The 16,377-nt window shown below is 34.8% G+C and overlaps 1 protein-coding gene across 3 annotated transcripts; it reads right to left on the reverse strand.

Moving 5' to 3' along the window:
• Positions 1 to 2,102: 2,102 nt before the first annotated feature.
• Positions 2,103 to 7,813, reverse strand: LOC107845594 (histone deacetylase 6). 3 transcript variants are annotated; one of them, XM_016690011.2, is made up of 6 exons: positions 7,385 to 7,565; positions 6,046 to 6,120; positions 4,059 to 4,235; positions 2,959 to 3,084; positions 2,802 to 2,850; positions 2,103 to 2,353 (listed from the first exon to the last, which is right to left on the reverse strand). In XM_016690011.2, exons 3-6 carry the CDS (start codon positions 4,229 to 4,231, stop codon positions 2,330 to 2,332), a joined length of 372 nt encoding a protein of 123 aa, XP_016545497.1. In that variant the 5' UTR covers positions 4,232 to 4,235; positions 6,046 to 6,120; positions 7,385 to 7,565; the 3' UTR covers positions 2,103 to 2,329. The 3 variants fall into 3 exon arrangements, with proteins under 3 accessions (XP_016545497.1, XP_047254100.1, XP_016545496.2); XM_047398144.1 differs by lacking the exon at positions 2,103 to 2,353 and adding an exon at positions 2,464 to 2,725 and having other exon boundaries at positions 7,385 to 7,572; XM_016690010.2 differs by lacking the exon at positions 2,103 to 2,353 and having other exon boundaries at positions 2,464 to 2,850; positions 7,385 to 7,813.
• Positions 7,814 to 16,377: the final 8,564 nt, after the last annotated feature.

Genomic DNA, 16,377 nt, shown 5'->3' on the forward strand with positions numbered 1-16,377 from the left:
CCAATTACCCATTAATACAATGTAAAGGGTTCATAAATAAGTTGAATTATGCAATTATTCATGTTCAAAAACTAAATTTAAAAAGTGGATTGGGGTTAATACCATTACCAAGCCAAAAAGACATTAATTTGGGAAAATTCATGTTCCCTATTTCAATTTACATAAAAATGCACCTATTTAGTCCAAAAATCATAAGTTAAAGCATAAATCATTAATTCAAAACATGAAAAAAGTAATTCAAGTAATACCAATTAGAATCCCCTAGCCCAATTTCAAATCCATCAATTTAAAACACATGGATAATGATTAAATAAGTGCTACAATGTACAATTAAAGTTTGGGAATGAGATACATGCCTAAATACACAAGAAATTGAAGACAATTTGATGTTTGAAGCCCGAATGATAAATACATTGTAAATCCTTGAATGTTCTTAGATTTTGAGTTTGAGAGAGAAAGAGATTGATTTGATCTTTGAGAACTGGAGAGAATGGGTTATTTTATGTTATAAGGTCGTGCAAGAGGTAAAAGGACCAAAAGCCCCTCACCCAAAGCGAAAAAATAAATACTGGTCATTTTTAACACAGTACGGTGGCACACTAATATCGCAGAGGCTAGCCTCTGTGCCATGCTGCTATTGTGGAGGTTCTTCTCCATGACACGTCAATATCGCGGACCCTCACTTCCTCAAGGTCCCAAAATGATCTTGAACTCCTTCTGAGTATTTTGAAACTTTTCCAAAATGTCCTTTTAACATCCCTAAATATAACTCAAGTCAAAAATTGACATTATAAATGTCGGAGGGTCAAAAATAAAATCGTCCAAGTTTTACAGGGTCTTACAATCATATTCTGAAAAGGCATTAGTTCATGATAGTTTTTGATGTTCATAATAGCCTGTTTTATAACTTGTCCCCACTAAAATAGTTGTGGTTGTGTTATTACTCACTGATCTAATGTCTCAATCCTCGCTATTTTTTTAGAAAATGCAGGTGATTATGAGAATTTCATTAACTAAAGAGTATGAGTTGGCATATTCCTGGTGATCCCCGTACTTATTTGTGTGGATAAAGACTTATTTATTTGTTATGGTCTTTTTAAAATTCTTACAGTCACTTCTTAGTCATTTCCTTTATTGGAGTCATAAGTATTCTTTCGATTATGAACTTGTGGAGTATCATTTCGTTATTTTGTGGTGACTAGGTTGTTGATGATATTGGTGAATTGTTTGGTGCTCTTGGACTTGAGACAAGAAAATTTTTGGATAGGCCCATAAATATGAAAAATTCTGCCCGATTTTTTATAGAATACCGACGAGACTTGCTTTGGAATTCTAACCTCCTTAGTGTCGGTCATGGTCCTAATTTGGATCGTGATGTGGAGCAGTATAGGAAAAGGAAGGACTTAAACATGGTCTTAGAAGGACTTAAACATGGTCTTAATTTGTCCTTTAACGATGCTAATGCATATATCACTATGTTGCTAATATTTTCCACGATTTGTTATACATAGCACAATATCAATAAGAGTACTGTATAACTAATGTTTGAATTAATTATATATATAGATTAAAAAAGTGTACCAAATAATAATACACAAATCTAATACATTTTCTTATGCATCCTATCAATACACAAGATCGAATAAACGAGGATATCCCATAAGATGGATATCTCATGAAATTATTTCTTCCCACCTTTTATATGGAATAATAATTCCACCATTTTAGTATTAATTGTAGGCTAAATAATCCTGAAACTAACTAGTACCCCAAACCAAATCTAAAACAAAATTAACCCAAAAAAAAATTTCGAAGTAATTATCTTTATCGCCAAACGACCCCTAATTCTTTTTCTTTAGAGCTCTAACGTGTCTTGCATTGTGGTGCACTTTCACATGATCTCATTTTTTCTCTTTGTTTTAGTAGTTTGAGATGGCATACATTTTCCCCGTGATCGATGTGCCATGAGGTCAATAAGATCGAGTCCTAACGCTTACCCAAGATGATGAAAGCCACTGTTGGCAGAAGAATAGATATAACCTCTGGGGAACTACCTCTACGGTTAAAAAAAAAAATAATAATAAATAAAATAATATCACGTCTGACATTGAAACGTGAGTTGAACCTTCATGTTGGTTCTGATAGTCTTTAAAATTTGAAAGCACTGAAAGACCATTATTCGAGCTATACTTTCCAAGACTAGCTTTACCAAAACTTTGCTCTCGCGACTGGTTTGCTGTGTTTGGATTTTCGTACATAATACAATATAAGTATCAAATTTAGAGATAATAGTTCCATGATGAAAATGATCGGCAGATACGATGCTTAATCATGAAACTTCTACGCATAAAACCTGCGTCCAAGAAATACTAGAACTTCAATATATATCTGGATAGCTATTACGTGATGCATTTTTGGACTCAGCCCACAAAAATATTTTAAAGGAAAAAGCAACACCCATCATTTTTGTTAAATCCATATGTATCAATAATTGGAATTCCAGTGTAGGAACGAAGCACGGAACAAAGAGGGTAATGTGGCAATATTAGATAAGGAGGCCATGATCCAGAATTAATTCTCTAACCCATTTTTCATATACGAGAAATCATTTTTTTGCCGAGAATTTGTTAACAGCCTAACATCACAGGCATCAAAGAGAGGATGAATGATTAGTTCCCAGAACTAGAACGGCCTGCTCTGTTATCTGTAATTTGAACACCGTCCACTGCTCGTAAAGGTGGAGGCTCATTAAACTTCAGTACGTAGGCAGTGAAATGAACAGACTGCAATGGCCTAATTACCTGAGCATCTAAATATGCATTGCAGGAGAAACACCATACTGATAGATCACTGCTCCATAAAAAAGAGGAAATCAAGTAAATATGTATATCTTCAGCTCAAAGATGCATTTATTCACAAAGACAAACAAATATTGATATCTGGTCTCAAAAATGTTACCTAAAGCTGAGTACTAAAGAGTGATCAGTCAGCTTGTAATGCTCGATCATGTGCTTATTAACAAATCGACTGCAAAGAACCTCCTTGCAGCACAAACATAGCCAGTTCTCTACTGGATGTTGGCACCTTCAAAAAAGTTTTGCACAATGTCACCAAATTCCTTTGCTTCCAACCAGTATTTCCATATCCATTTAGCGAATTCTCACCGGTATAGTAGGTTTAATAATGAAGTCAAGCGAAGTAAATTGAAAACAGTTGTTTCCTAGTCTTGAATTATCTATAAGCATCTATACATATGGGTGAAGTGTATGAGTAAATATCACTAAACGCCTATGTGATATCTGAAAACCAAAGCAATGAATGGGATATTAATTCCAATATATAGACTTAGAAACAACAGAACTGAGAGTGGATTGACCAGCAATTTCCTTAAGGACATACAGTAATGCATATAAAATAGTACATCAATGCGAAAAAAACAATTTAGAAACCAAAAGGATATTGATGTATTAACTCTAGAGGAAGATAAAATTTGCCTTTCCTTAAATTATTAAAAGATAAAAGAAAGTCCTTTAAATATGTTTATTCAACCTTGAAACCAGTCCCAGCTTCATTTTTTTCCATGTCTTTGAACTTCTCAAATTGGAACTTGCTAACGTTTCTTACATCCTCGATTCCATATATTTGGTGTAAATTAATAACAATATGGCAAAGAAAACTGGTGTAAGGTCCTAGAAGAAAAAGAGAATTCAGTGCCGACTAAAAGGTTCTTGAAAGGGAAAAAAATAGATTCATTGTTAAACATGATTGTTAATTCGTGATACTTTAATCAAGAAACAAGTTTTGACTAGCTAAACATTGAAAGTTTGACAGAAATTAAAATGCTCATTAGACTACCTATTCCATAAAACAATTAAAATAAATAAATCTGATTATAAGCTCAAAAAAGAATGAAATAAAACGAAACAAAGACAAATAATTGTACACTTGACAACCTAGTGAAATAGGAAGAACGGTAACACCAAACGATATAATATGATATTTACAGGTCTCTAGGAGTATGAAAGGAGAAGAAAATATAGCGTTGTTGCAAGATGAACCTGTTGCAAGGAGTATCTGGAGTTGGAATATGGATGAGATCAGAAGACAAAGAATCCAGGTGATCACAGTAACTTTTGGGCTCAACCCAACCTGAGTCGGACCCATATAGCATCAATATTTCATCTTCTGCAGTGGCAGGAAGTGAAGACAATGAAGAAGTTCCAGTTGCCATGAATCTGGATTGATGAATTAAGATTATGTTAGCCAAATTTGACAAATTTAACTAAGGGATCATACAAAGTCACATCATAATTTTGTATCAGCCATAGAAGACTTTGAAACACTATTTCGATGAAATCTGAACATGGGATCCATGAGTTGGAAAAGAAGACGTAGAAATTATCAATCATTTGTTTGAATCTTTTTAGGGAAACAAAGAATATCCTATTCAAGAGTTAAATGACACGAAAAAAGAAGAGAGGAGGAGCATCGAAAAGCCTTGAAACGCAGCACTAGACCACAACAAAGTATAGTTAAACACTCTAAATTACGAATTGAAGTGAAACAAGCAACAATAATAATATGACACCAAAAGATATAAGAAAGAGCTATGCTATCGATTCGGCTAAAATAGAAAGAGTAAATGCAACAAAAGTGGAACAAACAAAAGGTAAGAAGAGTTTAAGAATTGGAAAGGTAAATGATAGATTTCAAGCCCAAATGCTTTACTTCCCAATTCCCATGACGCCAACAAACATAAGAACTAGTGCACATCAAACTAAAGATGCTGATACAGATACGATTACGGTACACTAAAACAGTCCACTACAACAAGAGAAACTGAGAGCAAGATGGAGACAAGCCATGGCAGCAACACAAACACTCGAGATAAGATAACAACAATACACAAAGGATTTGTAATAAAGAAAGGATAGATAGAGAGACATACACTATTACAAGAAGTAGGAACTAGAGTGTATATCAAACGCTAGAACCCCTAAGACTTAAAATAGTAACACCACACTCTTACTTGAACCCAAGAGGGAATCCACCACTCAAGAACCCAAGTTTCTAAGCCAAAATGCAACACAAGTGAATCCACACTTGTTCTTCCCCTAGTGGAACTCTCTCACAAGAGAGAAAATCTCACAATGTTTCTTCAATGATCCATATTCAACAAAACTAATGAAATAAACCCAAAAATGTTCTACTTATAGACTATTACAAGATGATGAAAAAATGACCAAGATGCCCTTAATGAGTGGGGTGCCTATGGAGTGTAAAGGAGGGGAATAAAATGACCAAAACACCCTTCAAGAAGAGGCAACCATGGAGTGTTTTAAAACTACCCTTCATACTTCAACATATGCAATCCTTTGTGTCATTTTGGCCTTCACAATTATTCTTCAACACTCGGATCTCTCGGGTGCCTCATCAAGACAAGCTCCCAAGCAACCTTCCACACGCGGCATTGCTCCATTGAGTGCCCAAAATAGTGTCTCCATGCATGATCTTGTGTCCTCGAGGTGACCAAAGCTTGAGTCTTTATGTGTTGGCCTCCAAGGATGTCATCTAAAGTTATGATGGCCGTTTGACTCGTATCAGATGCCAACCAAAGCAGCCAGATTCACTGTGGCGATTCGTTTAAATTTTTGTCACCACCTAAGCTCAACGGCCGCAAATGACACTTAGCGAGCAACTAACCAAGCAACGTGAATAAGAAATTTATCATAATCAGTACCAAATACTAAAAAAAAAAAAAAGAGATTCGCCAGAGTTTCCCCTATAATAGGAACATTAAAAAAATCCATGTAATCAATAAAGTGATAAACCAACCAAAAAGAGTATCCACCACAACAAGAATATCATGAAGATGACTGCAAGCCCAAATATACTCAAACTATAACCATCTACCACCCAAAAACTAGTCAAGGAGCATCTAATACAACTTCAAATACATGAGTCTGGGGACATAGCCTAGTACAACCAAAAAGGAAGAAAATGGATAAGATAGGTTCCACCACAAACAAAATGCAGTTGGCTCACCTGAACTGTAAATAGCAACTAGCAAGTGCCTCGAACCAGATCAAAGAGGACCCACTACGGTACTAGAGCTAGGATCTGTACAAGAAGAGACAACAACATGGGTGAGCATAAAGCCCAACAAGATCATCGACCTACTCACCAGCATACCCGATAAAGCAAGTCAAAATTACAATGCATCAAAATTACCAAGGGCATATGAATATAAAGCTTAAATATTATACTGAATTAACAAGTAAGACATGTAATAAACAGGTACAGGTTAATTGCACCACATCAAACCATAGGCCTCGGGAGTCAAGTCCTAGACCAAGTCATCCAGAACCATAGGCCCTCAGGAGTCAAGTTCCCTAGACCAAATCATACTGAGCCATAGGCCCTCGGGAGTCAAGCTCCCTAGGCCAAATCATCCTGAACCATAGGCCCTCGGGAGTCAAGCTCCCTAGGCCAAATCATCCTGAACCATAGGCCCTCGGGAGTCAAGTTCCCTAGACCAAATCATCCTGAACCATAGGCCATCGGGAGTCAATCTACCTTGACCAATCAATCAAATAATAAAACTTCTAAATCATAAAGTTAAAACAAACAAGTATTCAAGAAGTTTAAGTCTCAGTTGCCTTATAACCGGTAAGACAACCTCTCTTGAAATGCCAAAGCACCTCTTAACGGCCTCCAATAGCCTCAATCTATTCAAAAACACAAATAACAGGTCCAAATTAATATAGGAAAGCTAAACCCAAAATTTTAGGACATTTCGGGTCGAAGACAACTCTTGGCCAACTCAAATTCGTCTTGCGAGTCAACCATCTGAAATCCAAAATTGATTCCATAGCCGCGTTACCATAAGCCATAAAGTTCGAATTTATAATAAAGTTTTGATAGTGATGATAATTGATGCGTCAAAATCTTACTTCTCCTTAACTTTAAAATAGAGCTAAACCTCAATATTCTACACCTATACTCATCAGTTAAAAGGTAAAACATATCCCCAGTATCACGATCTACACATTATATTCCATACATATCTGAATATATTATTGTTAATTTCCCAAAAATAATCAGTATAATAGGTACATAAAATGAATTTAGTCTCTATTTCATAGCCACAATTAGGCCAAAACAGTGGCTCTAATTAGCACTGAACAATAGGTTGAATAAACATTTCTCTAAAACTTTCAAACTCGTGATTATCTTATAATTGAGATGTCTCCCATCATTACCTCAGTAATTATCCTTACTAGTGCATAATATTTGATTACCTCAGTAAAAGAATGGAAAATGCTATTCCTTCCAAATCAATTCAAGATGCATAGCTACAGTTATAGAATTGAACAATATTTACCTGATTAACATACTTGATTCCTAGTCTTCCACTTTTTTCGCTCAATCCATATCGCTGCCCAACCCAGGAAATACCCTTGTAGCCCCCTCTCTAATATTCTTTTTTTTGGGGAGGGGGAAAGGGTCAATAATAACCTCCTCTGCTTTTAAAAATTGGTTAATTTTACCCACCGTCATACTATCAAGCAAATTATATCCTGCCAATGACAAACTTTATATATATACCCTTCAATTTAACAGATTTTCCAAATAAATAAAAATTACCTAATATCAATTGAAATTGCTCAATTTTCTTGTTTAACCCGAATCCGACCCACTAAATTAAATAAATTCATATTAAATTAAATTCAAAAAAGAGATCTTATCTATATTGCCACACTCTTGGATGATTTTTTTTTTTAATATCGTTAAACACTAAAAATGGATCCTCTTTTTTTGTCTTAAGATGGTGAAGTTTTTTATTTTTTTTTAAGAAAAGAAAGTTATTTTGGTCTTCTTCGATCTGTCCCCGTATAAACAACAATACTGTGAATTATAATGATCTTTCATTTAAACGTATTTATCTTTGTGGATATGCTTGCTTAGAACATGTCTTCGGATCATTCGATAATGTTAAACTAAACTAATGGTCACTGACAATTTGCTGAAAAAATGCAATTGTGCTTCTTGAACTTTTGCTAATATATGATAGATCTAAACTAATTTATTTTTATAATAGATATTAGTCATCAACAAGCTTCTAATAACTGAGAATTTCATGAGCTTTCATATGAAATATTATAAAAATTATGGTGTTTCAATGGAGTGAAAAGAAAACTCAATAAACATCCTATTCCATTCCAAAACATGCTATTAGTTTGAGGGGTAATATACCCCCAAACTATTCGGAGAACAAAGAAAAGTGGTGCAATGTTGGACTTCTGAAGTTTTCACATAATCCAAACTCCATGGTCTTTCAATGGAGGAAGGAGATGATATGAATTTATTTAATTTAGCGGGTCAAATTCGGGTTAAATAAGAATTGTAATTTCAATTAAAATTAGATGATTTTTATTGATTTGAGAGAATCCATTAAATTGAGGGGTATATATGAAAAGTTTGTTAATAGTGGAGGTATATTTAGCCCCATAGTATAATAGAAGGGGTATACCCTCATAGTATGACAGAGGGTAAAATTAACCAATTTTTAAAAGTAGAGGAATATTTTTTTCCCTTTGCCCCCTTTTTTTTTTTTTAACACAAGCCTTCCAAATGGGTTTAGTACCTATAAGTAAAAATAACATAAATTGTTTAGACCTTAGTCATAAAAAATTTTAATATTTTACATAATTATTAAAAATTTTGATTTTGGGTCTACCACGATACATAATCAGTGTTTGATACATTAATAAAGACACATTTTTTTTAAAAAAAATCAATTTTAAAAATGGCAAGTAATAGATTTTGCATGATTACTGATCAATTAATATGATAGAGAATTTAAGACACTGATTAATCTATGAAAATAGTAACAACTTCAAAAATTCAAAATTCCTTCAAAACAATCAAGCTTATTCAACAAAATTCTCTCAAATTTCTTCATTTTTATTTTTCCAATTTTGAATTTTAAATGCGATACACAATGAGCATTTTGATTTTGTTGAGGCATACCTGAGTTTGGATATCTAATATCCAATACGAACAATACAAAAGTGAGGGAATTGTCATTGACAAAAATATTTTGTATTTGAATTTAATTTCGGCTATAGCTGCTGAATTGGAAATTGTTGAATCATTGAGGAAGATCCATAACCGATTTCAAAAAATAAAATTAAATTTAAAAAGTTTTTAAAAAATCCATATCCGATACATCATAGAATGGAATTCCTTACCAATGGTGATTCACAATGACAATGGCGTGAAGCTTTGCATCAAACTAAAAAAAAAATTGTTTCAGAATTTGTAATGTATTCTTTGTGTATAACTACATCAGAAAAATCAGTCGATGAGAGGATGTTTAAAGTCGATACTGGTGCAATTATTTGCATCAAAGGGATGCAAATTGAGATTAGAAACTTCATTAGTGATTGCAAACATCAAAAGGTTAAGATGGATCAACTTTACATGGATAAGGCAATTCTTGTATTTGTTACGGCCAAATATGTCATAGCTCATAACTTCAGCTTCAAAACAAAATGTTTCGACAAAAAAATGTATGTATATTTATGTATTTTTTTGTTACATTAGTACAAAATAGAATATGTTGGATCGTACACTCCGATACATTTTGATTAATTCTTGATACATTAATGGCTGACTCTAATAAGTTGACTTATATATTATGTTTATTATCTAATACATTGATTTTTTGACTATCTATGGACTTTTATTATCTGATACTTTGTTTATATCTGAGATAAGATGGTTCGAATTTTTGCAGCTATGTTCTACACTGTTATTTAAAGAATTATAGTTAGATAATAAAAGCTTCTTGTCTAAACAATTCTGATCTATTTATAATTAGGACTTTCAACGATTTACATAATTGTCCATTCAGTGAAAGGGTGATCACCCAAGTTCAAGCAATAGTAGCCTCTGTTAGTGGAGTTACAACCCGAAGTTAGTCAATCATAAGAAAAAAGACATTACAGATAACATAATTAAGGAGATGAAGGATTTATGTGGTGTTAATATTAAATACATGAAAGCACGATGGGATAAATTGCATGTAATATAGATACTAAGGGGTGAATCGGGTGATGGATATAGATGAATACTCAGATAATTCATATGCTAAGCACTATGTATTCCAACCTACATAGCAGGATGCATAACTCAAAAATAAAATGAATTCACGTATCTTTTTATACCTTTACATCCAATGATGCGAGGATTTGAGTTTTATACACCTGTTATTATTGTGGATGCTGCTCATTAGAGTGAAGCATACAAAGGAATATTTGTTTCGACTAGAACTCTTGATAGTGTAGGTATGTCACCTCATGTGTATCGAATGAACCAAATTGATACTTGAATTTATATTAGAATGTATTGTATCTGAACATCATAAATAAATTCAACTACACTGGATTAATAATTTAATGTATCATATTTTTCTATTCATAGGTTGCATATTGCCAATTGCATACAGTGTTGTAGATACTGAGAATGATTGTACATGATTATGGTTTTTCAAATTATTTAGAAGTGCTTTTGGAGAATGTGAGAATATGTGTGGTCGTGTCAGATTAAAATGAAAGCATTACAAAGATTGTCAGCATTGTGTATCCTAATGTTTCTCATTTTGCTTGTATTTGACATCTTTGGAAGAATAAGTGTACAAACTTTAGGAGAAGCAGAAAACGACTCAGTGATTTATACTATTTAATAGCCAAGTCTTTTAGAAGAGGATTTTGAGTATATTATGGCTAAAATTGGCAAAGTCGGTCATAGGATCAAGGAATCGGCTATGATAAGTGGTCAAGATGTCATGCTCTAGTAAACAAAGGGGGATGATTGATCAACGCCCAAACTATACTTCTAATTGAAGATAACGTGGTCGTTGTCAAGTAAAGTAGCCCAACTTAGGCTGGGGTCAAACCCAATATAATGCGTGGAATTATATCTCTTATTTACTAAAACTAACAGGCAGTACAAAAAGTAAATGGGAGGTTTGTAGTAGTAATCTCGAACAAGTAACATAACTCAACTTTGGTTGTAATCAGTTGAAGATGAACACTAGGACTGTGTTCCCGTTGACTTCTTGACTTAGTAGATTTATCGTGCTTTATTGAACCAACCCTATATCTTGCAAGTAAGATATGATAAGTTATGAACCATCAACTATCTTATGGACTCATTGACAGATTTCACCTTTTATCTTTTGAGTCTTAGGATATTGCATTATTAACCTTTATCTTATATTCTGATTAACTGTTACCTTTTAAGTCTCATGTTATTAGATGATGGATAATCGTCTTATGTAGATGGTACTGACTATCTAAGATCATCAATTAATCTTCAAATTACTATTATGACTATCTTTTCTTAATCCCTACTACTCTTGTGAAGCAAGTAGTAGTATACTAGGCTGGATCCTAATATTTTCAACCTCTAAGAAATTTATTAAACTGAAGGTAACAACAATATATGTAAAGATATCAGTTCAGAACAACTTAGACCTTCCCCTACTTCGTCAATCTGCCAGGGTTCCCAGAACCCTAGATAAGGACTTTAGCCGCCCATTATGGTGAAACAAATAAAGGAATTCATAATTAAAGTCAATCAAACAATCTCACAATAATAATTGAATAAATCCAAAGTCGGTAGTTGAATTATCAACCGAAATCAAGAACAAAGTAATCCCAAGATCAAATTCATATCTTGGAATCAAATACTTGTTGTGAGTATATATAGTGCATAAACTAACAAAAAACGTCAAAAGATTATATAGAGGTTACAAGGAAACCGAAACACCCAGATGTTGATATTTAAGAATTTCTAAAATTTTATCCTCACTGTCTTTCCTACGACCTACCATACAAGTCATAGGGAGTCTTAATAAGTCGTTGGACCCAAATCATAATTGGACCAGTATGTGTGGCTAAATCTTTTGCTCTAAGTACTAGTGGCTCACTAAAAGTAATAAGGACTCATTACAGGTCGTTATTTGCAAATCAAGGATGTCTAGTGTATACCCAAATGGTTTTTATGTTGACTGCAACTAGACCCTATGAGTCATAGGGTCTCATTACGAGCCACGGTATACGAGTCATAAGGTTAATAATATGTGTGTCTGGTGATACTATTTTGACAACGACTCATGGAGATGAGTCTTAATGATTCATGATGAGTCATTATGAGACTCGTAATGACTAACGGCTTAATTCCCAACTTTTAATTGGGGATTTTAGATATTTCTCTCTTATCCCAATAATAACCCACGATGTATAAACATACTTGGGGCCTTATTTTAATTGATAACTCACTCCAAATATTCTTTCTTCTCTCTCAAGCATTCATACTTGAATTGAACTTATGAGGTTGTGTAATTCCTCAAGGTAATGCATAATTGAACTAAAGAGGTTGTGAATTTTCCTAATTTAGGATAACTGATTTGGCATATTGATATTACCTTGCAAGTATAGTTGGTATGACGATACCAACAGTGTATGCCTAAATGTGTATTATGGTTCAATGAATGGGAATGTGAGATAAATGATTTAATTTGGTTTTAATAAGGGTTATGTAGCTGAGTCATAAAAGTGGAGTCCCAAGGGACAAATACTGGAAACCGCGGTTGCCGATATACAGGTCTAAATAACCGGGTGGTTCGAGTCCCTATTATTATTATTATTACATGATTGAGAGGTTTGAGTCCCCCACATTAGATCACATTATTAGGTGCTTAAGTCACCTTTTTATGCCTGGAGGTTTGAGTCCCCATGGTGCATATGTACATTCTTTGGTTTGTATGTCTACACACACTGGGGCCCTTCAGTAAGGGAAGAGATTGAACCATATAGCCCGTGGGTGCCTTCTTATGGTATGACGATTGAGCTACACAATCCAAGTTAAAGTTTTAAGGTGCATGTTAAGCCTTGTTCCCTATCTCGACAAATTATTTATGTATGTATTACGATGTGGTTCATATGATATTTAAAATAGTTAGACTTGACATTATTTTGTCCCTTATCCCTGAGTTTCATGTTAGTGTTTGCCTCACTAACTGTCTCCAGACATTGTATCCCTACGTGTTGCAGGCACCAGAAATAATGCTACTTTTTAGCCTAATGTTAGGTCGATCGGCTTGGTTCATTGGTTCGTGTTGTGAAATAGTGATCTTTCATTCTCCAAAAGACGTAGACATTTCATTAGTTTCTTTCATAGAGTAGAATTGAGATTTTACATTATCATTAACATTGTCATTGTCATGGTCGAGGAAATATCCCGGTACTTTATTGATTTCAATTTTGTTTAAAGGCTTTGTTGGATTATTGTGGACTTGGGTAGTAATGTTGGTTGTTTATGTTTGGTCGATTACCGATTATCAATTATGGACATATTTTATATTTCTTGAGCTTATCTTATGCTATCTTTTTATATGTTTGAAATTCATTTGACTCTAGGGGTATTGCGTTCTATTTGGTTAGGTATAGGGGGTGGTATCTAGTCCTCGTTGGACTTGAGATACCCATCATGGCTAGGCCCTGGTTTGGATCGTGACGAAGTTGGTATCAGAGACTAGGTTAGGTGTCATTAGGTGTCCAGTAAGTCGTGTCAAGTAGAGTCTCTTTTATGAATGTGTAGTGCTCCATACTTACAATGGAAAGGCTATGAGACATTCAGGAATATTTTCCTTTCTTGTTGTTCTATTTTAAGCTATAGAGCCTAAGATCTTGAAATCTCCTCTAATTCCCATATGTTCGTTTTTCATATCCTGCCTCCCAGAAGATCTGATGCTCGTGAAAACTCTTCTATCTTGTTTAAGGATAATGTGGATAGATCTCGTCCTACTCAAGGATTTTGGACCCGGACTAGGGTCGCTCCTTTTGATTGCCTTAGTAGAGTTCCATCGATTTCTCTAGCCCTCCTCGAACACCTTAGGTGGGTGCATCTAATGCTAAGTTTTTCCAGTTGATCCATTTGCTTAACTAGTTAGTGGCCTCTCAGACTGAGCGTATTGCTTCTGTAGCTCTATCCTTGGAGGTCACTAGAGTTGGCCAATTTATGAGGTTGAGTCCTCTAACTTCCACTAGATCTAAAGTTGAGGAAGACCCTAAAAATTTCATTGTTGAGATTGAAATTTTTTTTTTGTAGTATATGCTACTGATATAGAAGGGGTAAAGTTCACTGCTATCAGTTAAAAGATCTGGCATATCAGTAGTATGAGGTATGGGACCAGTCTAGGGGTGATGATGTTGAGTTCATTGTGTAGGATGACTTCTTTAGTGCTTTTTTTGATCGCTTCTTTCCTTAGAAGTTGACGAAGGCAAAGGCTGAGGAATTCATGAATTTGAAGTAAGGCAGGATTATAGTTAAAGAGTTGCCTTGAAGTTTAACCAGTTGTCATATATAGAGAGATTTTCCTTCCAGGTTGCTTCTGGGTAAATAAGATTCATGTTGCTACTTCATCAGCTCCTGCACCAAAGGGTACTACTTTTGTTTCTTTCTCTAGCACTGGTTAGAATAGTCTATACGCTCTTGCCACCCACCAGGATTCTGAGGTATCCCCCGATGTTGTTACTAGTACGCTCAAACTTTTCTCATGTGATGTATATTTTCTACTTGATCCTAGGTCTACCCTCTCTTTTGTAACTTCTTATGTGGCTATTCATTTTGGTTTTGATCCTGAGTGTATTTTGGATCCCTTCTATGTGTCCACCCCAGTGGGTGACTCCATTGTGGCTAGGAAGATTTATAGAGGTTGTGTGATATTATTCTGTGGTAGGGAGACTTCGGTGGATTTGATAGAGTTGGACATGTTAGACTTTTATGTGATCTTGGGGATAGGTTGATTGAATTCATGCTATATGTATTTTAATTGTTGGACCCGAAGGGTCAATTTCTACTTCCCTAATGAGTCGGTGATCGAGTGGGTAGGTAGATCCCTAGTGCCTATGGAAAGGTTCACTACATGTCTTAGAGCTCAAAAATTGATTTCTAAGGGGTGCCTCTATCACTTAGTGTATGCTAAGGAATCTAGATCCGAAGGTCTTTCTTTATAGACTGTCCCTGTGGTCTGTGAATTCTTCAAGGTGTTCCCTGATGATATTCATGGTGTTCTCCTAATAGGAAAATTAATTTTGGGATTGATCTTTTTTTGTACACTCGTCCTATTTCTATCCATTCTTACAAAATGGCTCCTACTGAGTTGAAAGAACTCACACAACAGTTGGAAGATCTTCTGGATAAGGGTCTTATCTGCCCTAGCGTTTCTCCTAGGGGTGCTTCAATTCTATTCATACGTAAGAAGGATGGGTCCCTTCGAATGTGCATAGATTACCACCAATTGAATAAGGTGATCGTGAAGAAAAAGTATCCCCTTCTGAGGATTGATGATCTCTTTGATTAGATTCAAGGTGCTAAATATTTTTCTAAGATTGATCTTCCATCTGGGTACCATTAATTAAAGGTTAGGAAGGTGAATATCCCTAATACTGCTTTTTGAACCCGGTATGGTCATTTTGAGTTTTTGGTGATGTTCTTTGGCTTGACTAATGCCCCAAAAATATTTATGGTTCTTATGAACCGAGTACTCTGTCAATTCTTGGATTTATTCTTAATTGTATTTATTAATGATATTTTGGTGTATTCTAAGAGTGACACGGATCATGCCAATCATCTCCGCCTTATGCTACAAACCTTGAAAGATCAGTGGTTGTATGCGGAGTTCTTAAAGTGTGAGTTCTTGTTAAATGTTATTATTTATCTAGGTCATATTGTTTCTAGCTAAGGGATCATAGTGGATTCACAGAAAGTTTCGGTGGTTTAGAAGTTACCTAGACCCATGACTCTAACCAATATTTGGAGCTTCTTGGGTTTAGCAGGTTATTCTAGGAGGTTTGTGGAATTTTTCGTTTCTATTACTGCCCCATTGACTAAGTTGACTTAGAAAAAGGTGAAGTTCTTATGGTCAGATGCTTGTGAGGGTAGTTTCGAGAAATTAAAGGATAAGTTAACTTCATCTCTTGATTTTACTCTACCCGAGGGTATCAATGGTTTTGTTGTTTATTGTGATGCATCCCAGGTGGGACTAGGCTGTATATTGATGTATTATGGTTAGGTGGTTGCATATGCTTTTATGCAGTTAAAGGTACATCAGAAGAACTATCTGACACATGATTTAGAGTTGTTGGTTGTGGTCTTTTATTTGAAGATTTGGCATCACTATTTGTATATGGTCCATGTTGACATCTTCTCAGACCAGAAGAGTTTGCAGTATGTGTTCACCCAGAAGGAGTCCATCTCAGGCAAAAGAGGTGGTTAGAGTTACTAAAGAACTATGACACGAGT

Source organism: Capsicum annuum, chromosome 10 (assembly GCF_002878395.1).
Source record: "Capsicum annuum cultivar UCD-10X-F1 chromosome 10, UCD10Xv1.1, whole genome shotgun sequence".
NCBI lineage: Eukaryota > Viridiplantae > Streptophyta > Magnoliopsida > Solanales > Solanaceae > Capsicum > Capsicum annuum.